The sequence below is a fragment of the Juglans microcarpa x Juglans regia genome, chromosome 8D (genome assembly GCF_004785595.1).
Source record: "Juglans microcarpa x Juglans regia isolate MS1-56 chromosome 8D, Jm3101_v1.0, whole genome shotgun sequence".
NCBI lineage: Eukaryota > Viridiplantae > Streptophyta > Magnoliopsida > Fagales > Juglandaceae > Juglans > Juglans microcarpa x Juglans regia.
The window spans coordinates 12,513,157-12,537,490 of NC_054608.1; the positions used below are offsets into that span (position 1 = coordinate 12,513,157).

General features: G+C 38.7%; 1 protein-coding gene across 5 annotated transcripts; it reads right to left on the minus strand.

Annotated features, from left to right (window-relative positions):
* Nucleotides 1-1,447: 1,447 nt before the first annotated feature.
* On the minus strand, nucleotides 1,448-18,864 carry LOC121243580 (protein ESSENTIAL FOR POTEXVIRUS ACCUMULATION 1-like). Of its 5 annotated transcripts, none has more exons than XR_005936187.1 (12): nucleotides 18,671-18,864; nucleotides 14,431-14,519; nucleotides 13,403-14,305; nucleotides 13,189-13,300; nucleotides 12,900-13,091; nucleotides 11,813-12,577; nucleotides 8,882-11,624; nucleotides 3,153-3,343; nucleotides 3,013-3,072; nucleotides 2,061-2,651; nucleotides 1,712-1,767; nucleotides 1,448-1,641 (listed from the first exon to the last, which is right to left on the minus strand). XR_005936187.1 is itself a non-coding variant. In XM_041141709.1 (10 exons), the coding sequence occupies exons 1-10, from the start codon at nucleotides 18,738-18,740 to the stop codon at nucleotides 2,269-2,271; spliced, it is 5,508 nt and encodes a 1,835-aa protein (XP_040997643.1). In that variant the 5' UTR covers nucleotides 18,741-18,864; the 3' UTR covers nucleotides 1,878-2,268. The 5 variants fall into 5 exon arrangements, 1 of the variants encoding a protein (XP_040997643.1); XR_005936186.1 differs by having other exon boundaries at nucleotides 1,712-1,825; XR_005936185.1 differs by having other exon boundaries at nucleotides 1,448-1,767.
* Between the last annotated feature and the right edge of the window lie 5,470 nt (nucleotides 18,865-24,334).

Sequence of the window (24,334 nt, forward strand, 5' to 3'; positions counted from 1 at the left end):
CAAAATGGCAATCATTGCCACCCAATAATACTATCAAAATTAATTAATTTTGACGTCTTAATATGTTCTCTTTATTCATACCAGTTAGATGTTAAGAGTATCTCAGATCATCTGTGAATAGTAGTAAAATAATTTATAAATAATGAAGAATAATAATGAAATAGTCTAATAAAATTAGAGAACAGTTGCGTCTCCAAACACAATCTTACATTTGGCATGCATGTAAAACCTACTAATAACATTTGCCCAAGCAAGCAAAGTGGCGAGTAATTTTGCAACTTATCATACAAAAGGAACCAAATCGTCAAGGTGCCCACCGAGGCACAACAATCAACTTTTCCCAACCTCAGGAGATGTAGAATATGATGTCTGGTCCCACCACTAACCCCACGTAAAAACATTGCTCTTATTGGGGTTGGGGGCTAATCCATACATAGTAGAGAAGTGACTTGTGCACTTAACATGGATAATCATGATAGATGACAAGTCTCGTTTGAAAAGGAGAAGAAGATCCTCAGCCAATTACAAATGGGAAGTACTACATTTTTTATAGCACAAATAAAATTTGAACCGCTTCTCTCCTGTCATATGTGCTAAAAAAAAATCTATTGCCAACACAAAAACATAAAGAGAGAGTGGATCAACTTGGCAAAGACCTCTCTTCCCTTTGAAGAATACACAAATCACCGCTAATGGCACATTCCAGAAAGCCTTTATCTTTAGGGTAATTCCGAAAGAGTTCCTAGGCAAGGAGAATATTGTCACTGATACGTTGTTCTCTAATGAAAGCTGTTTGATGTTTCCCAACTACATATAGAATGACAAGCTCAAGACGGTTGACGAGAGAAGCTTTGAAATGCACTTGTATATCATATTGCAGTAAGAAATAGGGTCTATAATCTCTCATATGGGTAGAATTAGGGACTTAGAAATTGTTGTGCAGTTAACCTAACAAAGAAGAAAACTCAATGTGAAAAAATGGTGAATGGCAATAATGATTGAATTACCCACAAAATTCCATGCATGCTTGAAGAAAAGTGCCCCAAACTCATCCAAGATAATGGACATGGAGTCCATCAAGGATACGATTACTTCCTTGATCTCATCATCTAAGAATCTCAAGGATAGTGTAAGCTTACGTTGGTAGCCAAGTAGCATAACTTTTTTGGGAAAGCCTAGTTAAGAAGTTCCATATTCATTGTAGAGGAATTTTGCAAAAAGTCCAGGAGTTATCCTTTCAATTGGTTAGAATCCGTTACTTGAACGAAACTAAATCTAGTAGAATCATATTGAATATTTTGACAATAAATTACACACTTTACTAAAAAACCGATCCTTGTTTACCAACCACACATTGCCTTGATCAAATCCAATTCTCTCTCGATATGATCTTCAAAAAATCCAATTGGTCCGGATTCTTCCCCCAACTAAAGAAGAGATCTTGACGGAATTGTCACATATGAAATTGTCACACGAGGTTGAGCATTATTTATAATTTGAGATGGTCCTACTGTAAAACCTCCTTATGTTTGGAAAAAGAATTTAGGATTCCCAAGCAGTAGTCATTGGACAAGACTTTGGTTTCAAGAAACCTTTCTCATCTCTACAAAATATGGCAACCTCCTTGACTGCTTCAGACTCCTGTTTGCAAAAGTACGTGATCCAAAGAAAATTGCTTTTCAGTTTAATGCACAGCTAGAACATAGGATACCTGCCATGGTTGACGACTTCCAAAAAAGATGGATGGTCAGCCAGAAGTTGAAAAACCTAAATGATCGATCATATGTGAGAAAGTGTCACAGGCCTCGATTCATCTTTTGGAGAACTGGAGAAAGGAAAGAGATTAACGTGGAGTAAAATGGTTGAAAGCAAAGACGTGCAAGCAAAGAAGTAGCCAGAGATGCTAATATATATTCATGTCGTTTATACTTTACATCTACATTACTTCTCCAAATTTCACCTCAAAAATAAAAAAGAAAGCGATTTCTTAGTGAACCACAAAAACAAGGGAGGACCAAGAACTGTAGGGAAAAAGCAAATGAACATAAAATCAAGGTTACCTTGACATAATGAGATTACACCTCACTCAGGCTGGGACAAAAACGCTTGAGCCAGATAATATTAGAGAACAACTGCTGCTGCTGCTGCTGCTGCAGAGCTAAGCTAGGCTCTATAGAGGGGAAATTGAAACAAAAGTCCTAAAGCGAACCATTTACAAACACTAAGCCAAAATGTATTTACAAACTGGCTCTAGTTCTACAACCTCTCCTAATCTTCAAGGGTCTGAATCTCACCCATCATGATCCGGTTACTGACAACATTAAATCCCAAAACCGAAGGGCTAACCTTCTTTCCTTTCTTCCCCTTCTTTCCTGCCCCTTTTGAGGACCCATCAGGTCCCACTGCAGTATCTCGATCAATGTCCCCGGCAACTGCATTGCCAGAATTCACATCTACAGCACCAAATCCAGTGACCTTGTCGTTCCGACTTTGAAATGCAATTTCAAGGACATCAGCTGGTAACAACTCCTTGTAGTTGAGGAATTTGTCAATGAACTCGTGATCGGGATCATATGATCCAAGGTTCTCTATCAAAAACATCTCAGCCTCTGATCTGGACTGCTTCGAGCAAAATTCAAGGAAACTCATATCTAGCAAGGTTGAAAGAACAATCGTATTGCATTAGCTAAAAACCAGAAGTTCAATTTACTTCAGACCTCAAATACTAGCAAATTTTAAGATCACTGAATCAGCACGTCTTCTAAATAATTGATATATGCAAGATGAACAAGCCTAGGCTAATCCTATTTCCAGCAACAAATAGGGCACTGGAAGTTTTGATCAGACAAACCATGCCCAGGGATTCTTTCATTATTATTATTATTTATTTTGCTTCCTGGCTAGCAGAAAATGTGAAAGACAATTTGCCCGTAGCCTTCGATACTCATACTTTATGAATTTAAAATATTTTCAAATAAAATGTCTGGCAAATCCAGGTGAAATCAACTTTACCTTTGGTCCCAAGAAGCCTGAGACACTCACTCTGGCACCAATCTCTGAAGTCTGTGGCCTCTGCAAGGTGAAAGAAGGCATAAGAGGGGGAAAAAAAAAATGTATACACTAGAAATATAACAAATCCTGCAGAGGCTTACCTGAATGATTGGTCATGAAATCTCTTTTCCCTTTCAGGGCAGAGGCAGGTGAAGATGAAAGAGATCGCTCAGCAGATTTGCCACCAACTGATTTTTGTCGGCCAAATGATCCAGATGAAGTTCCTTTGACGGGAGTGGTTTTCATTATCCTAGTGCCCTGGCTTGCAAGGTGAGGGAATTGGAAATCCACCCTGCTTACAGAAAAACAACAGACTCTCACTTTTCATCACAATCAGATCTCATCAAACTAGTACAGTGATAATTATTTATAATTACTACAATCTTTCACATTATCATTGTATGTACTCGTCTGTAGGTTAGAACTCTTCAACCATCACAATTACAAACTTCCAATTTTCAAGGATTACAACTAGATCTTTTTTTTTATAAGTGTTAAGTATATTATATATAAAAGAATAGGCAAAAGCCACGTTCAGTACAAAGAATGTCCTAATTAAGTAGGAGCATTAGAAACAAGGAAAGCATGAAAATCTTGGCCATTATAGTTAACATCACTGGCCCAAGTACAAAGAGTTCTAAAAAAGAAAGCTTTAAGTTCCTCCATTGATCTTTCTTTGTCCTCAAATGTTCGTTCATTGCGTTCCTACCATAAACACCACATAACGCAAATAGGCAACATCTTCCATACAGCCTTGATCTGTTGGTTACCTCTTAGATCTGTCCGACTAGCCAACATCTCCACTACAGACTCGAGCATAACCCACCCCAATCCTAGTCTTCTGAATACTTCATTCCAAATCTCTCGAGCTATATCACAATGTAGTAGAAGGTGATCGACAGATTCACCCTCGTTCCTGCACATGCAGTACCAATCTGCGATGATCACCCCTCATCTTCTCAAATTATCCGTTGTGAGGATCGTACCCAAAGAAGCTGTCCACACAAAAAACGCTGCTTTGAGAGGCACCTTGTGTCTCCAAATCCTTTTCCAAGGGAACTGAGTTGGAGGTTCTTGAGACAGCGATTTATAATACGAGCGAACCGAGAATAAGCCTTTTCCCGTATGTTTCCACCACAACCTATCAGCTTGATGATTACTGCATTTGAGTGAATACAAGTGGCTGAAAAGAGCTGCAAAACTGTCAACTTCCCAATCATGTGGAGCCCGGCTAAAATTAATGTTCCATTGTATTTGTTCCCCCACTAACACCATAACTTCCGCCACAGAGACATCATTGTCACTTGCTACCCTAAAAAGAACAGGAAATAGATCCTTTAAAGCACCATTACCACTCCAAATATCATACCAAAATTTGATCCTAGTCCCATCTCCAAGACAAAATCTTGTGTGCCTGACAAAGACCCCCCATCCTTTTCTTATATGTTTCCACAAACCCACACCATATGCCCCACTCACTTCATTGGAACACCATCCCCCCATAATTCTCCATATTTACTCTCAATCACCAGTTTCCATAAAGCCTCAGGTTCTTTATGGTATCTCCACAACCATTTCCCAAGTAGCGCCCGATTAAAGATTCTCAAATTTCTAATGCCCAAACCACCAGAAGAGATAGGTCTGCATACTTTTTTCCCATCTGACTAGGTAGAATTTAAACTCTTCACCCAATCCTCCCCACAAGAAATCTCGTTGAAGTTTCTCAATGCGAACCGCCACACTTGTTGGGATAGGGAATAAGGACAAAAAATAGGTCGGTAAGTTAGATAACGTACTCTTTATCAAAGGTAATCCTACCACCTTTAGACAAGTACAATCTCTTCCATCCTGCTAATTGACACTCTACTTTATCAATCACTGTATCCCATATAGAAGCGGCTCGCGAGGCGACCCCCAATGGAAGCCCAAGGTATGTCATAGGGAGTGAAGCAATCTTACACCCCAAAGTATTAGCCAATTGTCTTAGTCGCTGTACACCTCCGATAGGTACCATCTCTGATTTATCCAAGTTCACTTTCAACCCTGAAACTGCTTCAAAACAAAGAAGGAGGGCCTTTAAAACACGAATATGATTGTTATCTACCTCACAGAAGATAAGTGTATCACCTGCAAACAATAAATGCGAAATATTAATAAGTCCCCCTCCCGGGGATCCTATCGAATAACCACTCACACACCCATTTGCAGCCAGGGCTGAGGTCATTCTGCTCAAAGCCTCCATTACAATAACAAACAGAAGTGGTGACAGTGGATCTCCTTGTCTAAGGCCTCATGTACTGTTGAAAAAACCCGTTGGACTTCCATTTATCAGAACTGAAAATTTTGCCGTAGATATATACCAACGGATCCACGATCTCCATCTTTCTCCAAAACCACACCTCCTTAGGAGATCAAGCAAAAAATCCTAATTAACATGGTCATACGCTTTCTCCATATCTAGTTTGCAAATAACGCCAGCACAACTAGCTTTCAGTCTGCTGTCCAGACATTCATTTGCGATAAGGACCGCATCTAAGATCTTTCTATCCTTTACAAAAGCATTTTGAGGTTTTGAGATAATCTTTCCCACTACCTCACTAAGGCGGTTCACAAGTACCTTAGAGATGATCTTATAAACCCCATTTATTAGGCTAATGGGTCGGAACTCCCTGATCTCTTCAGCCCCAACCCTCTTCGGAATCAACACTAGAAAGGTGGCATTTAGGCTTTTCTCGAATTGTCCAGCCGAATGGAACTCCTGGAACACCTTCATGAGATCATCCTTTAATACCTCCCAGCATGTTTGAAAAAAACCCATGGAAAAACCGTCAGGACCCGGAGCCTTATATTTGGTCATCTTCCTCACCACTTTGAAAACCTCAGCCTCCTCAAACGGCCTCTCCAAACGAATGCCATCCATAGACCCAATGGAGTCGAAAGCTAACCCATCAGGCTTCGGACACCAACCCTCCTGCTCAGTAAGAAGTTGTTCAAAGAACCCAACTACATGATCATTAATTCTCTGCTCATCCTTACAATGAGCCCCATCTATCTTCAACATCTCAATATTATTAGATCTTCTATGAGAATTGGCTACCTTGTGAAAAAACTTAGTGCATCTATCACCTTCCTTCAACCATAACGCTCTCGACTTTTGTCGCCACGATATCTCTTCTAAAAGAATGATCCTCTCGAGATCTGCAGTCAGCACTAGTTTTTTAGTTAATTCTTCCTGAGTTAAGACCCTGGACTCTTGTAACCTTTCCATTTCAGCTATCTCCCTTGTCTTGGTTTTCTTTTGATCCCCCCCAATGTTCCCAAAAGACTGACTATTCCACAATTTTAAGTCTTGTTTTAAAGCTTTCAATTTACCCGCGAAAGAAAAACTTGGAGTGCCCTGAAAATGATAAGATGACCACCACTGTTTGACCCTATCAACAAAACCTTCCGCTTCCAACCACATGTTTTCGAACTTAAAATATCGACGTCTTCTTTGAATCCCACCAGAATCTAACATTATGGGCCAATGATCCGAGCATAACCGAGGCAATCTCTTTTGCCAATTACAACTAGATCTCACCAGACTCGTATATTACCAACATATATGTACAGACAAGTACATTGATAATGCGAAAGACAAATGACAAGTATATTGATCACGTGAAAGACAAGTTGTTATTCAATAAATGGAAATAATTGTAAGAGTTGTGAAATGCAAACTTGAGCCAAAGTGCAGCATAGATGCACGTTAAAAGCAGTGGGGTCCTTCAAAATGCTGGAAAGATTAATGATTTTAACCAAACTGCCACCAATCTCTATATATATTTGTAATAATTGCATGCGAAACCCCTAGGGGTTGGCTCAAGTGGTAAAGGCTTTGGGCTTGGGGGTATGCTCCCCTAGGTCTAAAGTTCAAATCCCCTTGGATGCAAACAATCTCTATGGGCCATTGGACTGGGGGATTTTTCCCTTGAATTACCTAAGGTGCACTTGCAGGAAACTCCTTGTTGAGGGCCTGTGCACCCCCAAAATTAGTAGGGACGCTGCTTCTGGACACCCAGTGCCAATAAAAAAAAAAAAATTGCATACAAAGATCTAGTCCAACATTGGATGGCTTCACGTTGATTATCTTCTAAATGACAATGACAACAGAAATTTCTCTTTGACCATTTCACCTCTCAGCACTAGAATGGATAGATACCTATAATCGCAAAAACAGTGTTTAATTCACCAACTCCGGCCAAGCTGTTCCAGAAAAGAAAAATGTTCGAGACTAAAAAGTAAAAGAACTAAAAAGTAAAAGAACAAGGGAGGACAGTAAGTTCCATCCTAAAAGAAAGGCATTCATTCATAGAATCTGAGCAACAGACAGACAGATACAAGTCGATGCATTGAGGTCACTTAGTTACATGTTGATGTGCTAAAAGCACTAAATAGATACGAAGAAGTATTTTGGGCTCTTATCCTACTATATCAAGACTACATCCCACCGGTCTTGCTAAGTGTCGTATCTCTTCCCAAGCCTGATCCTTGGAAATATAAATCAACAACAAATTGTAAGTGAATACTCTATTTTATGAGGAACTTCATTCTCGGAAATATCTCCCAAAGGCCAAATCCATATGATGCGCCCACATCACACAATTAGGTAAATCATCGGCTTTTCACCAATGGGACGTGACCCCTAGAATTGTTTGCACCCAAGGGTTCTCAAACCTTTGATCTGGGGAGAGCATACCCTCAAAATCATGGCTCTTACCACTTGAGCATGGCCTTCTGACAGAATATTGAAACAGAGTTTCCACAGCAATAGAAAATGGTTCAGAAAAAGGTTGTGTAATGCCCCAAGAAAGGTCCAAGCCACATCTACGCCCATACTTAAAAAATAAATAAATAATTAAAATAAAATTAGTCAATACTACAATTGGAGCCCATTGGAATTATTATAAAGAGTAAGAACCCCTCCCTCCCAAGCAATGCAGGATCCCATCCACCATGTAGACTCCCCCCCTTAAATTCCTAGCATACTCGTCAGACCATTCCATCATAGTACAGCTCAAGGCTCACACTTTTGGATGGGATTGGCTTTGATACCATTTGTAATGGCCCACAGATGGCCCAAGCCTCATCTGAGCTCATACCAAGAAAAGACTAGTCAACGGTTCAATTGGATTCCCTTATAATCATTGAAAATAGCAAGAACTTATCTCTCCCAAACAATGTGGGAGCTCATCCACTACCTATACTATCATAGACTATTTATGTGAGAGAGACTAATATTGTATACTCCAGGGAATATCGTCACAATACCACCACTTACCCACTAAAAGTCTCTACGATAATAAAGCAATTAATGGAAGCAATAATTGAACAAGATTGGGGATACGAAATATCATTTTTGGGGTGTGAAACCATGCATCTCTATCAGAAAACTGATTGGAACCTGGTGTTTGGAACAAAGACTCGTTTAATCCCGGGGGTGCACAAGCCCTTGGGTAATTCAAGGGGAAGTTCCCCCAGCCTGATGGCCCTTGGGAATTGTTGGCACCCAAAGGTTCAAACCTTAGACCTAGAGGAAGCATACCACCAATTCCAAGGCACTCACTACGCATCTCTATAAAAATTTACAAGCGCAACTGTTAAATAGATGCTAGAACTCACAATGAAGTCTCAAAGATTATTACAATAGAAAAATAAAAGTTATTGATGAAGAATACCAAGCATATTTCATGATGCCGTCCATTAATAAAGAGGCAGAATTTTCCAACACAAAGCAGCAAACAATAGACAACCAAAAACTAAACTGAAGATAGAGAGACAAAAGACATACTGCTTAGTTTCTTGCTTTGATTGATCAATTGGGCCCCAGAATAGGTCATCATCTCCTTTATATTTTGACGGGTGAGAATTGACCTGGATTGGAGATGAAGCCTTGGCAGGAGAAGATGCAGAAAGTGACCACGAAGGCCCACTGGTTCGGGTAGCCTGAGTTGGCTGGGGTTTCGGAGGAGTTGAAATCTGGTTTGGATTGTGGGCAGATACCTTTTTCTCCTGCTCCTTTAATATGTCCCGTAAAGATGTAGGTTTCGGAAGCTTCCCTGATTCAGTAGACCATGCTGGAGAAGGGGAAGAGTTACCTGACTCTCCCTTCCAAAGAACAAAGTCTCCAAGAGAAGGCCCAGATGGAATTGCAGGCAACACTTCCTTCTCTTGCTGTATAGGACGAGAGCTTTTCCCTTTCTCAATGGGACTCAAACCAATAGAAGCCTCGGCAGAAGTAACGGATATCAAGACCTTAGCTCCAGCACCCTTGGCTTTTGCTGATTTTTTTCGACTCTTTTTTGTGTCTTTAGCCTCAATAAAGTTATCATCATCTATAGATTCTGAATGGGTGGTCATAACTTGTGGGTTTGCCCTAATAGATATACTGTCAGGGACATCACCATCTCGTTCATTAGACTTCTCCAAAACTTCTTCTGCCAATAGGTCATGTAAATGGCTCTTCTCGCTCTTTGGAATCACAGAAGCTACAGGTTTCCCTAGACTTAACTCAGTATTTCCTGCATCTCTGTGAGTTTCCCTAGATATTTTTGAGTCAGGATTGGCCACAACTCCCGCCCAAGGAGTTGACAAACTCATGGAGTTGACAGAGCTGGTGATCTCAGATACCACCATTCCTGTCTGTGACTTCCTTTGTTCTTCCTGTTGAATTTCCAACAATGACTTGGGCTTCAAACCAGGAGCAGGTTTCCAAGCTCGTTGTCCAGTATGTGTTTGGCTATTCTGCATTGAGACTGACCCAAGTACTCCCAAGTCACTCTTGACTTCAACAGTTTCAATGTCATCTGATGAAGCTATTGCAGATACAAAGCTTTGAACCTGTTGGGACTCCACATGTTCCGTAGTAGTAATTCCAGATTTATGGCCTCTGTTATCTCTTGTCTTCTGCAAAGAGGTTCCATATCGTGCATCTCCAGAACTGACATCTGTCTCAATGCTCTGCTTTTCAATTACAGATTTCTTTAATTGCAGCAAAGATGAATCCTTAGGTACTTCTTTTGCCTGGTCAGAAGAGGTGTGTGATTTAGAAGATTTTTGCTTCTTGGGCTTCTTCTCAGAAGCTTTTCTTTGTTCATGTACTTCAACGTTCTTAACTTCTGTCACCATGGAGGGCTCAATGGTGCCCCTTTTGCTTTCAACTTGCTGTTCTTCGAGCAAAACACAAGGTTGAGCCTTTACATCACTGGAATGCTCAGGCACAGGCACTTTACTGTTACATGTTCCTAATGATAACAAATCAACAGGAATGGACATAGATTCCAAAGTACTTTCAGCAGTCGCAACCACAACAGTTCTATCAGCCCTCAAACTGTTGTCTGATGTCTGCTCCACATCTCTAGGAGAATGTAATTCAGAATCAGAGACAGGTTTCTGCAAACGCTGAGGCAGCTCCACAGCTCTGTTCATCATCTCGAAATGGGAGTTTTCAGCAAAAGATGGTGTCAGGGATGATTCTTTCTGATGGGTATCGCCAGTTTCTTCTGGAACGGTAGCACCCCAAGTTTCCTTATGGGCGATGTTCCCAAATAATTGTTGAGGCAGATGCAACAAAGAGGCTTCAGAACATACACTATAATTGACATCCTGGTTAACTTGTGGGGGCAATTTCACAAAGTTTGTATTATGCTGATCTTGCATAATGGGAATTGGAACCTGTGAACCAATCTGAAACAGCTCATGTGAGGGCTGAAGCCGAGGAGGATCTATAGATGCATTCCCTGACGGTATTGCAGCTGCCTGTATCTGTCCAAAAGATGGATCACCAAATCGCTGGTGAGGTTGATGCTCTGACAGCCTTTGAGAAAGCAGCTGTTGTTGCCTTAATAACTGTTGCTGCTCCTCCTGTTTCTGTTGCTGCTTAAGCAACAAGAGTTTATCAAACATTGACATCTGCTGTGTTTGAACTGCCTGCGAATGTAACTGCAACAAATACTGTTGTTGTAGCATATCTAATAATTGTGGATCTTGTGCTAAGCCAGATGACATTAACTTTTCAGGTGTAAAAATGCTAGATGGATTATCTATAGCTTGAGCAACAGGATTTGTCAAAGGCGGTTGGTTTTGTGATTGCAGCCACTGTTGTTGGATCCCAAATGGGGCTTGGGAAGGGAAATTAGGATCATGATGGAAATCAATCTTGTTCTGAAGTGGATCTGTTCCACTTTGGATTTGAAAGTTTGACCAACCAGGAAGACCATTATTTACACCAGAGGTTGACCTGTCAGATATTCCTTGGAGGGACAAGAAGTCAGCATTTTGAGAATGAAGAGGTTGACAAGGATTGTCATTTATTGAAGATAGAAGCTTTGACTGTGGAGCTGTGGAATCTGGTACAATATCAGACTTTGAAACCAACGATGCAGCATCTCTTCCAGGCCAATATGGATAAGGATTGGATAAGGACCTCTGCTGTTCAAGGGCCATTCTCTTCGCCAGTAGGTAAAGGTTGTTTCCACTATCTACTCCTGACGGGGGCATCACACTAGAATTACTTCCAATATATCCTTGCATACCTACCAATTAATCATAATCATCAAAGCAAGTTCTTTGTTTTATAAGCAATCATCAAAGCCAAATTAAGCTACTGTCTGGTTATAATTAATACAATAAAAAAAGAAAATATCATTTGGATAATGTGCAATAGGCCGCATAATTTCAACCCAAAATATATTTAAAAAGAAAACAAAGAAACAGAATTGACCTTCAGAAGAAGCAAGCTTCTCCAGTGTTGAACTGCTCATATTATTACCAGACATCAGTGACTCCAAAAATCTATTCTCGGCTTCTGTCATTGAACCATGTCTCTGCCTGGGTTCGCTCCTTAGAACATCAAGCTCGGTTAAGCCAGTTTGAAGCTTCCCAAAGCCACCGAAATTAGGCCGGCCAGATGCATCTGCAAATTCATTCTGTTTTGGTAAATTAAATCCAGGTGGAGGCCCAGCTTTAGCTCGTAAATGGGGCATAACATCACCAAGTGGCAACCAAGGCATGTCATTTGGACTTGGGCAGACTGGCAAATCTAAGCCAAAATATCCACCCTCAAACCATGAAATAATGTCACTCCCAATAAAAGGGCCTTGAATTCTTCCTTGTGGATCTTTATAGAACATCGTTAAGTCCTCTGGAGAAGGCTGTGGAGATTTCCTGGTTTCCTGTTCCATCTCCATAACTCCAGATGGTTGCCTCTGAAGAATGGGATCCTCAATGGTTTGCCACTTACTCTTGTCTTTGTTTTCTGATAGGTTAGCCAATTTACGTTCCCGCTCATTATTTAGTTCCTTCGGTGGATCTGACCAGCCCAGTTCCGAGGACCTTGACCTTCCATCATGCAACACGTTATGTGAACGTTCTCCCTGGGAAGGAAATTGCCATGCAGTGGCAGCAATGGACGGATTTCCTGGGAGACTTGATTCCCTATTAATGGGCACGTCTTCAGTCTTGCTAAAAGAATCGTACTCTCTGGAAGCTGCAGATAGAAAATGCAAAGTAACACTTTAACGTTCAAAACAAAACAAAACAAAACCAAATCACCTGAATCTATAATAAAAAAATAAATAAATAAACATTATTTTTATCCTACAATTATTTTCCAGGAGAATGAACAACTCAAGTTAGAGACACAGTTGGCAACTAAGATTATATGATTAAATAAAAATTCTAGTCATGCAGATCCTGCATTAAGGCTATCTTGAATCATGAAATCAGACCAGGTGGAAGAGTGGCTTTTCTTTTTCTTCTATTTTGGCATAATCACAAACAAAAACTTGTTATCTTGTTAGGATGAATACCTTCGGCTCTAAACTTGTTATCTGAGAATGACTTATGATCCCTCAAAATTTCCGTTTTCGAGTTGGACACGTGATAGAGTGTGTGCCTCTCATAGGAAGGGCCTTCTGAAATATTCTCAGAACCACCTCTTGAATTGTCAGCACTTTCCTCCTTATAATCATCCAAAGCATTCGGAAAATTTTCCTTAGAGCCTGCTCAGACAATAGAATTTCAAATGAGGTTAATCCATACACATAAGTGTGTCAGTTAATATGTTAAATGTTAAGACATAATGGTAATAAGAACTACCAGGCTTGGTTCGCCTCGACTGTGTAACATCTGTTGAGGTCCTTCCGTCTTTAGATATCTGTGGTGCACCACTACTTACTATATCCCCTTTGTCAATTCCCTTCATAACAGCCTACTCAAGTAGACATAAATGAAATCAAATGCTGAAAATACGCGCTCATAAAAAAATGCTGAAAATGCCCATAGCACTCAAGTATTCATTAAAGAAAATTACCGTTTCTTCGGAAGTTGGAGCCCATAGTGCCAAGGGCTCTAATGATTGATCTTGTGTAAGAGAATGAACTTGCAAAAACCCATCAACCAATTTTTCACAAGAACTCGTATCAGTCAATCGGTATACCTCAAGCAACTTTGTCCTACTATATCTTAAATGGTAAGGCTCCCCATGGCCACTCTCAACCCTATCTCCCCCACTTCCTAGAGAATGCATGCTCAAAGAGCCGCCACCATAGCTTACCCGTCCACGTCCTAGAGAAAAGGTTGGAGGTGTAGTTTCCCCACGCCCACGGCCATAAGAAAATGTCGAAACTTGTTTGCCTGACATTACAGTTTGGTGATGAGGCTCTCCCCGTCCTCGGCTTTGCAGGGAGCTAGGTCTCCATGGCCGATAATGATCCCCCTCCCTCTCATCCTTTCCTTGATTGGCAACATGAGACAACCCCTTATCAAGATGCACATCACCATCTCTGCCAGAGTCGGTCCACTTCTCGCGCACGCCTTCAGTTTCCTTATCATCTGGCCCCCAGCGCGTGTTCCATTTGCTCTCGCGCCGTTGTTCATAATTAGTGTCCCTGTTACTTGAGTCAGACCACCGCTCAGACGAAACACGACGCACTTCTCCAATGTGTCTAGAGGATGAATTTTCTACCCAACGGTCTGTCCTGCGATTGTCACCAAGGTCTTTGTCTCCATCCCTCCAACGATCTTTGCGCATGGAGGAATTAGTGTCCCTTTCTTCATCACGCCAGCGGTCACGACGACCAGCTTCCATATCAAGCAGGGAAGTCCTGAAAACATCCTTTTTCTTATGGATTTCATGGATCTCATCTCCATTTCCAGATGACTTCACAATATCTGAGCGATTGCCATAAGCTGGATGCTGGCTGAAATGATTTTCCTGAAAGAAAAATAAAGCAGCTAAAGCAACAATAAATTATAAAAACAGCGACATCCCTGTAACTGAAAACACAACAGACTCAGGTGTGGTAGACAAATATTAAGTTTTAAGTAATGAAAACACACCAGAACCCCTATTCCAGGCTTACTCTCCCCTGACTTTGGCAGAAGCCACTGTGGTGAAAGTGGAATAGTATTTTCAGACCCTAGAACATCTGCATAAATCCAACAGAAGCATCAATAATAACACTAAATTTAATGAAAAGAAAAAAATTTGAAAGTCAACCCAGACAGGATTTGGAAACGTCATGCTTGTCTCAAACATAATGTTGTATAACTGATACCACAAAATATATCACACTCCAGTAATCCATCAACTTCATTTGGCTAAACAGAAGTTTTTGAGAGATGGGAAATCTGACTCGACAACTCAAATTGTAACAGAAACGATAGAAAGGTCACTCTCATTCTCATATGAAACAAGGGTAGGCATTATCTTTATTGTGCTGAAACAATGTAAAGCATGAATCAGAAGCGTGGTATGAGATAAGTCGCCTTATTTGATTTAAATGGATAAAGCGATTCTGAATACAAGTTTTCTTCCTGGGTAGGAAAAGGGCTTTGTTATGGGCAGAGGGAGGGGCGGTCGCCTTCATGAATGAATAAATTTTAAATCATAAAAAAAATTTATCCTCCATGTAGTCAACTAGAAAATCTTGCCACATGATTCCAGCATTCAGCCTCAAGTTTGCAATGTTACAACTCCTCAAGGTTAAGTATACTATGGTTATCCCATGCAACCATACTGCCTAACTTGTAGTGCTTCTGATTGAGTGAATGTAAATTACTTCAATCAATCAACAATTTGTATGCCATTTTGATGGTCCTCCTTTAAGCTACAATCATCAATGTACATCACTGCAAAATAGTTCCTTCACAACATCCAGGCACTCGAGAAATTTCATTCAAACAATAAATACAAGGGAAGATTGCAGCGGTTCAATCAGGTACTCAACAAGCCATATTTCCCAGAGTCTCAGAGTCTGGACCAAAAACAAGTGTTTGGGCCCACCAACTCTTTTAAAATCTTGAATTAGGTTGGTGCCATACTATTAGTCACAAGGCTAGCAGTAGCAGTTCGTATAAGACCCTAAGCAATATAGCATGCTAAATATCATCTGATGATGAGCAGCATCTGACTCAAAAAATTACTGGAGATTAGAGAACCCTAAAATGGATACATGTTGGACTCAGGCCAAAATGATCATGTGGGCCCACATAAACTATATTTTATCTGTCTCACTCTATCATATAAACATACATAATTATTTCTATTTACATCCCTGTTTTACACATTACATGCTTCATTGACAATAAACTAATTAATGAACCATCATTCATGACATCAGTATAGAAGGAAGCCCAGTTCCAATCAAGTCAGGTCTTCTTAGTTGCTTTAAAACTTCCCAGTAAATCAGTAATCTTCGCAGAAATTAGTAGCAGCTAGTAAGCAAGTTACAATATATGTGTGGCACACAGAAAGAACTGGAACTAAATAATTACAATACTCACAGAAACACAAGAAAATAATTACAATACTCACAGAAACACAAGAAAATAATTAGCTAACCATTTACTGAGTCAGCAATTTCTGTAGCAAAGATTTCAATAAACACAAGTTTTAATGACATTCCACCAAGGGATAAGGAAGCAAATCCTTTCACCTCTCAATAAATATATATTCTTGCACAAAATGGATAAAAATTTTACACTTGCTGCTGCATCTGATCCACCCCAAAAAAAAGGCTAACAGAAAAGCTCGTTATCTGAATTAAATCTTCATAAAAAATTATCAAAAAAAAAATCTTCATAAAAAGTTAAGGGTGCACTTAGTTAATGAGATTTTGAGAATGTTTGAAAATGAGATTTTTTTGATGCAGAAATCTTACAAAAAAAACCTAGGTTAAAATTGTAGTTGCACTACTAAAATTCAAAATAATAACCACATCCTTCACATCTATTGGAACTTCTACAAAAGTTTTGCTTGATTTCCAAAAAGGGTGGGTCTACGCCCACCACTGGGAGCTCCCGCTGGGGCTCCCGCTACTGCATTTTGTGTTTTTTTATTATTTTGTATTTTTTTACATAATTTTTTTAACATCTTTAAATATTTTTTAAAAAATAAAAAAATTCACAACATTATTAAAAAACACTTACTTAATCATGAAGTAAAAAAAAAAAACTACAAAAAAAAAATAAAAAATTACCAGCGGGAGCCCCCAACGGTGAGCATAGCATTTCTCTTCCAAAAAACATATAGTATGACAAGTGTTGTCACGTTCACAAATGGAGATTTTATTCATTCCCCTGAAGAATTTCAAAGGAGTGGTGGCTATAGAAAGAAAAGAAGAAATGATTGGCATTTTGAAGATCGAGAAAGGACATTGGATGAACTTAAATGCCTCTTTTTCAGCACTTTGTTCCTACAGATGGTAGCAGATTTCAATGGACTAAGCTTTCCTGATTCCTCATATCAACTACTACTTAACTAGGTGTTGTCTCCTGTATACTTCTCGTGTACTTGGGTTATGCCCATTCTTTATTATTAATAAAGTTTTTGTTTATCTATAAAAAAAAAATTCAAATCTATGTAACTCAATAGAACTTCATTGTTAAGAGATACATCACTTTCTGATTGTGAAGCTATATAAGTACACAGCCTTCTAGTCCCTTCTATTCAACCAACCCTCAGAGTGGAAAGGTCTAGCTGTAGTGAAAACTCAAATGCTTGCCTTCCGAATGAGATATGTTTGCTCGAAAATTCAACAAGGAAATGAACCTCTGCAGAGTTATGGGACATTATACAGCAAAATGATCAAAGAACCTTTTTCTGAATAAAACAACAAATAGGCCATAACAGTGAGCCGCCCATATTGATAGTCGTCATAATGGGTCCACAATCCATATGTGTAGGTACTCAAGAATAAGTCTTCCAGTTCTAGAATTCTGACTTTTCTCCAACTTGTTTTCCAAACTAACTCTTCACTATATCTACCATAAAGTGGGCAAAACAACCAAAGTAGAGAGGGAGGTGAGAGCTAAAAAAATAATTTTGGGAGGCAAGAGATGTGAGAGATCTAATACTCTACAAAAACCAAAAAACGACTCAAAGGCCATTTATACATATGCATGAAATTAAGGAACTTATTCTTATGGGACGTTTGGACACAGAGATGAGACGTGAAATTTTTAAAATTCTCAAAACTTCTCATAATTTCATTCTCAAACGTCGCTCAAACACAAAATACTTTTTAATTTCAAATCTTCAATTTTTTCATCTAATCATTAACTAATCATTATCCAAACACAAAAATCAGTATGACTTTTACAGACTTCAAAACAAAACATAAAAGTCAATACAACTTTTACAAGCTTCAAAATAAAAATTATATTAAAAAAATATATTCAAACAATTATTTAACTTCATAATACTTATATTCAATTTTTTCTCTCTCCTTTCCCAAAACTCACTAAAACATCTAAACTCAAATCATTTCACCACTATTCACAGAATTTCGAAATACTCCAAGTGTCCAAACCTTAAGTGTTTAAGGTGACCTATGGGGACCAGGTTATGTCCCTTTAATATCTTGCAGCACAAGCTCCCACGCAATAATCTCATCATATACATCTAACCAAGTTTGAAGAAGAAATGATGGCATAATGCCAGCTTTAGTGTTCAAAGGCCAAACGATTTCAATCCACGAAATCGTTCAAATGTAACAATGAAAAAAACCAGTGAAATTGAACATTATTTTCTCCCTTGGCTAAGTATTGTTATGATGCGTTTACTGATAATCAACCAAGACGATTGACAGAATACCCTCATGTCTCGAAGAAGAGAGAGGCAATAAAAGGCTAAAAGCTGATCTTTCCAGTGCAGACGCTGAGTCGCCAATCTCCCGCGAGTTACAAAAAGAAAGGGACCGTGCAGTGAGCAAGTAGAAATAACCAAAAGTACGAGGTTTTTCAAACAAAGCGCCAAATAAATAGCTTTTAACCATTAGACTTACGAATGTTTTAGCTAAAGCATTTATCATGAACTGTCAAACCATAACAATTATTTCGGCCCTTGTGCCAGGAACCAGACGGGGCGTTACGCAAATGAAAAACGATACCGAGAAATGCATTACCAGATATAAACAAGAACCCCGAGAAAAAAAATTCACACAAAACCCAAGCTCAAATGGATAAGATTTTCCCACCAACCAAGGCCGAGGTACTCAGTACAAGAAACTGAACACGAAAACCTAGAATATCCTAAGGCAAAGCGTTTGCTCGTTCGATTCGAAAGGAGATGAAATACCTTTGGAGATCTGCTGGGGTGGCGTGACGGAGAGGTGGTGGCGGGAATCGGAGTCGGTGCGGTCGGCCATGGATGATTAACGAGAGTTGCAGAGAGAGAGAGAGAGAAACCCTTGCTATGGATTGCGCTTTGAAGGAACGAGGTGAGAAGAGAGGGAATGCGACGTGAGAGGGGGAATATAGGTTAAGGGGCGATGGAAGATAAAATCAAGGGGTGTAGGTTAAGGGGACGTTACTCATCAGCTTACGTTAGTAGAAAGGATTATTAGCTATATTCTCACGCGCCGTAATAACGAGTGGGAATCACGAATCCGCGTTTGAGAACAATGAGAAGATTGCCTTGATTTGTAACATTCGGCAGTCGGTGGTTTGAGAATTTCGAGGGAATGTGAATTAGTGGTTGGGGTTTATACGAGGGTGCGCAGTGCGCACTATACTCCATTACTCCTATGAGATGAGTTGGATAAAATTATAAATTATTAAATAATGAAATTCGTTTAAATTTTCAAGTTTTTCTCATGTTATTTGAAATTTATTATTTATTTTTCAATGAAATTAAATAATTAGAAATATAAAATTACAAAAAATTATTAATTCAATGAGGTCTTTATAACGAATATATACCCATGTTGAATTATAGATTATAAAAGTTTAATGAACCAATAAAATATTTTCCCTACACCATTCTTAATTATAAGCATTCTATATAATCTATCCAACTAAAATGTGTAATTAGTCGATATAAATTTATAAATATATATATATAGAAAAATGTTATATATCAGCCACTATTCATTCACACACCCCACACTTGACAATTTTTTTTCATAAAGTGTGAGATATGAGATAGTAAATAGTAGCTGATGAGAATAATTATATATATATATATATATATGTGTGTGTGTATTAGTTTTGTAATAGTGACATAATATGTGTATAGTAGTATAGGCATTATACAACAATATATACCAATATTTCTTATATGGTTTGTACATACTAGTATATGAAACTACTAAATTATGTCTATTAACTATTATATACATTATAAAATAGCTACTATAATTTAATCAATTGAATATTTAAGTAAATAACGTATAACTTTAGATTATAATCTATATATAGACATAAATGACTAGGCATGAGTAACTGAGTTATATGTTATGCCTCGTACTAATTCAAATGTAGGAGAGACATCAGTAGCTTTGATGGGTATAAAAGAAGCAAAGCAAAGAAAATGGAGGAAGATTACAATCAAAGGAGACTCACAACAGGTGGTAGAAGCACTCACCTCCTCTAACCCGAACTCGGACTGGACTATGCAGGCTATTATCAATGACATCAAGCAAAATCTGGAGAGATTTGACAATTGGTCTATGGAAAAAATCCATCGGGAAAACAATCGATATGCGCACAATATTATGCAATGGGCAGCTTCTACGCAAGCCCTTGGCAACATTCTCCTAATTCTCATTCCGCCCAGCTTGTTGAATTTCCCGACTAGAAAAGATCCACCTATGTAATATATTAGTTCTGCACTGGTTATTTGTTATGGGTTTATATGTAATGTAGCTCTAATGTTTGACCAAAAAAAAAAAAGAGGAGTTATATATTTAACTCTAAAGGTTGCTCTACTTATATTAGTAAATTTAATACATATACAAACGAGATGATATATATATATATATAAAGGACTGAATTATATATATGTTCAATGGTATATAATCAAGCTTTAATTGAGCCGAGTCAGTCATAATTGAGCTTGCTTTGATGAGTTTTAATCGAGTTTAGTCAAGTTTGATCGAGTATATGTCATTTAGTACTCAAGCGGGTTTCTAGTTGTACAATCGATTTTTTTTTATGAGTTGAGATAGGGCTGAAAACTGCACCTATCAAACCACACAGATAGGTTTTTAAGAGAGAGATAGAGATAGGTATGAAGTGTGAGGGAGTAGAGAAATGAGGAAGAGGGGAGGGGGGTGCTCGGGTTATGATTCAACCCTAACCCAAAACGACGTTGTTTGGTATTAATTTTTTTGTTTCCCTAAAACATAAGTGTAAAATGACGTCGTTTCAATGACTTGTGAAACAACATCGTTTTACATAAGATATATATATATATATATATATGTTATATCGGTTGGTTCAGCAATTTAAACCTGGTTCAAACCGAGACTGACCGGCTGATCGGTTCTCTACTGGCTCTGAACTCCAGCGATCGATTTTGATTGGCGACGGTTGGTCCCGATGATTTTTGTACAGCTCTAAGTTAAGCTTTGTTCATATTTAACAGAGCAAGTGTCGAGGAAATGATTGCACAGATTGCTTCATTTACGGTCTTATTAAAATCGTATAATCTTATATCTATTTTTAATAATATTATATTAAACTAATAATGGAAATAGAGTATTAAAAATCATCTTTTTAATTGAATACATGTTTAAAGTCCTTATATGATGATCAATATATATGTATATGTATATTTACAAATAATGTACTTTTTTAAAAAAAAATTGTATTGGAGGGGATATTCCCATCCCCTTCTCTGGGTTGGGCCCGACCAAGAGACTAAAGCTCATTTCAGCCCGAGTTATGCCCTTCCAGCAAGCCCAAGAGCCATTACTGTGACCAGGCCATGGGCTACACAAGAGGAATAAAGGTGTCTCAGCACGAGAAACTTGTCGAGAGGAATAGACAAGACCCGCCGACCCTAATGCCCCCTACGACACCTCGCATTTAAAGATCCAAGCTGGCAAGTGAACGGGAAGTGACTGCACCTTCCATTCCGGGGAGCCATGCAACATTGATGGCACCACCCAGGGAGCCACATCGCATTAAAAACCACAGCCTGACCACTGTGTGCAGAACACTGACCCCTAACACAGAGTAAGGAATGCTCTCCCAAGACCTAGTATAAAAGTCGAACACCAAGTAAGAATAGGGAGTTTGGCTCTCTGTGAAAACAAACAAGGCCTAAGAATAGAAAGAATAGGGATCTTTCTTTACCCGTGCACATGTCGGTCGAGATCTATTGCAAGAAAAGTTCTATTCATAAACTTCATACATTACATATTATATTTTTTTTTAATTTTTTTTCTCTTATCAAATATATGGTATATAGATGATGAGTAGAAGAATTTAATTGTTTTAAGAAGAATTCAACCAAAAATAATTTTAAAAAAATAAAAGAAATTGTGGTGTGTGGTGTATGGGGCTTATGAATAGCAATGCTCAAAAAAAAAAATACAAATGTTGTGTTATGCACTTGAGAACTTTCTTGATAAAAAAGTACTAAAGGTGTTTTTCTAGTGGAGTATTGGGTTTTGCCACTTGTACAGAGTTGGTTTGAGCCATAAAACGTATAATTGAATTGTTGTACTCTGAAGGTGAGAAGTTAAGAAAAGCTCTAATGTATCAATTTATTTTGGCCTTTGTCAGCCACAATGACTAGAATCACTTTAAGAGAGCAAGATATTCGTGTTTCAATCCAAACTAATTTCGTTTCAATGTTTTTATTCTATTTTTATTTTGTATAGTGTAATTCATCAACATCATATTATAAAACATAGGTGAAAGTACAAAACCATCAAATTGCACATTAACAATGTTTTGTAACCTATTGCAAATTTATTGAAAGTAATTTAACTATTGCTAATTAGTTACAATTGTGTTTCAACACGCCTTCGGATTTGAGAATTAAGGTTCATAGATAATGATAGAACGACTTTTTGAAGAAAGAATGAGACATGAGACTCGAAATTCTAAACTTTCTCATAAACATTTCTAGACCATATGGATTGTGAGGATTATGCTGGACCGAGGGAAGGAATTCCCCCACACGAACAAAATGCGAGTGACAAGAAGGTAGCTAGGCAGGTAACATGCAGCCGAGGTTGAAGTAAGGCGAGCAACACATTGTAGAGAGCCTGGCAAATGTAGCACAAGGCGACGAAGGAAGGTTTGCCCTACAATAGGCGAGCAAAGGATGTTCTTCCCGTACGAAAGGTGAGCAACTAGTGAGGACAAACCTGATGCAAAGCTGGGAGCACTCTGAGATAACAAGGAAGAGCTTAGAGGGTAGTAGATATGGTACCCAACGCCATGCTCAATCCAAGCAGTCACAATATGAGTACGCCTAGGGAAGAGAAATACGAACTTGCAGGCCATTTCATCTGACCTAAAAAATATTGCCTAACGCCACGTAGGAGACTTTTATAAGAGGAATGATTGCTGGTTTGGTCCCAAGGCAAGTTGCAAAGACGTGCATGCCTTGTCCCATCAGGCACTCAGTCTCTACCATTCTTCAAGTTCAGAGGATAGATAGACGACCGAGACCAAATGTCTCTCATTCAAGCAAGGCAGAGGTAAAAGGAGACGTCAAGATCCGTTAGGACTGTAATTGGCAGTCTTGCCAAATAAAAGATATTGGACAATAGCCAACATCTCATTTTTTAGATCGTAAAGTGTTTCTCTTTTCTTTCTTCTTCTATTCAAAGACTTCGAGGAAGCATAAGGCTCAGGGTCTTCATCAATAGAAGAATTGGCACCATTGGTGCAAACCTTAGTATTAGAAATACTATTCAGGTAGGTTCATTCCTACGACAATGCTAGAAATGTGGGGTAAATATTTATGAGTATGTTTAGGATTACATGTTCTGCTCTTCATTTCTTTCTCTCATGAAAGTGCATACTTTATATTTATTGATTAACTTTAATGACATGATTTCAAGATGATATGCTTTGAGGTGATGTGCTTTTAATGTGCTCTGTACACATGGGATCGGGTTGAGGATTTCCTGTATCGTTCTTGAGTGGCACGTTACCCCAAATTTTATACGAGAAGAGAGATTTCCCATGATGATTGGAGTGGGGCATTTTCATAGAGCTCACATGATATCTAGGTACCTCGTGTTGATCAGGTGGAGCATTCTCTATGATGATTTGGTGGAGATGTTCTACTTGTTCACCGGGTAGAAAAATTCTCCATATCAAATGGGTAGAGTGATTCCCCTTTATGTTTTGGTGAATGTATTTCACGTGTTGACCAGGTAGAGAGATTCTCCTCGTGTCGAATAGATGAAGTGATTTTCCATACTTGGTGTTCTTTGACGTTTTTTGGATATATGTGTTTTGCTCAAAGGGTGCATGATTCATCGCCATGCTTATGGATATATGTATTTTGCTCAAAGGGCGATTCCTTTTCATGCTTATGGATATATGTGATTTATTCCAAGGGTGATTCATCGCCAAGCTCATGAATGCATATGTTTTGCTCAAAGGGTGATTCCTCGTCATGTTTAAAATGTGTGTTCGTAGCCTTATTTACATGAACTTATACATGCATATTTGTCGCCATTGTCTCTCATTATTAACACTGTTATAGTCCTTAACTTACTGAGGTTTCATTAAAATCTCATTGTGGCAGTTCCACTATGGTTTCTTTCCTCAGAATCGTAGACTTTGATGTAGATGTAGCTCAAGAGAGTTATCTTGAGGAAGAAAGACCAACGCAGCCTAAGGAGTAGCCATGTAAGCCCGTCTTATTTTAGTTTTTATGTTTTTATAAATTAATATGCTTATTAAAATTAGGAGACGAATACTCTATAGTTCATTATATTACGATGTAAATGTTTGATGGTGTGTAATCATATTTGGGAATCAGCAATAG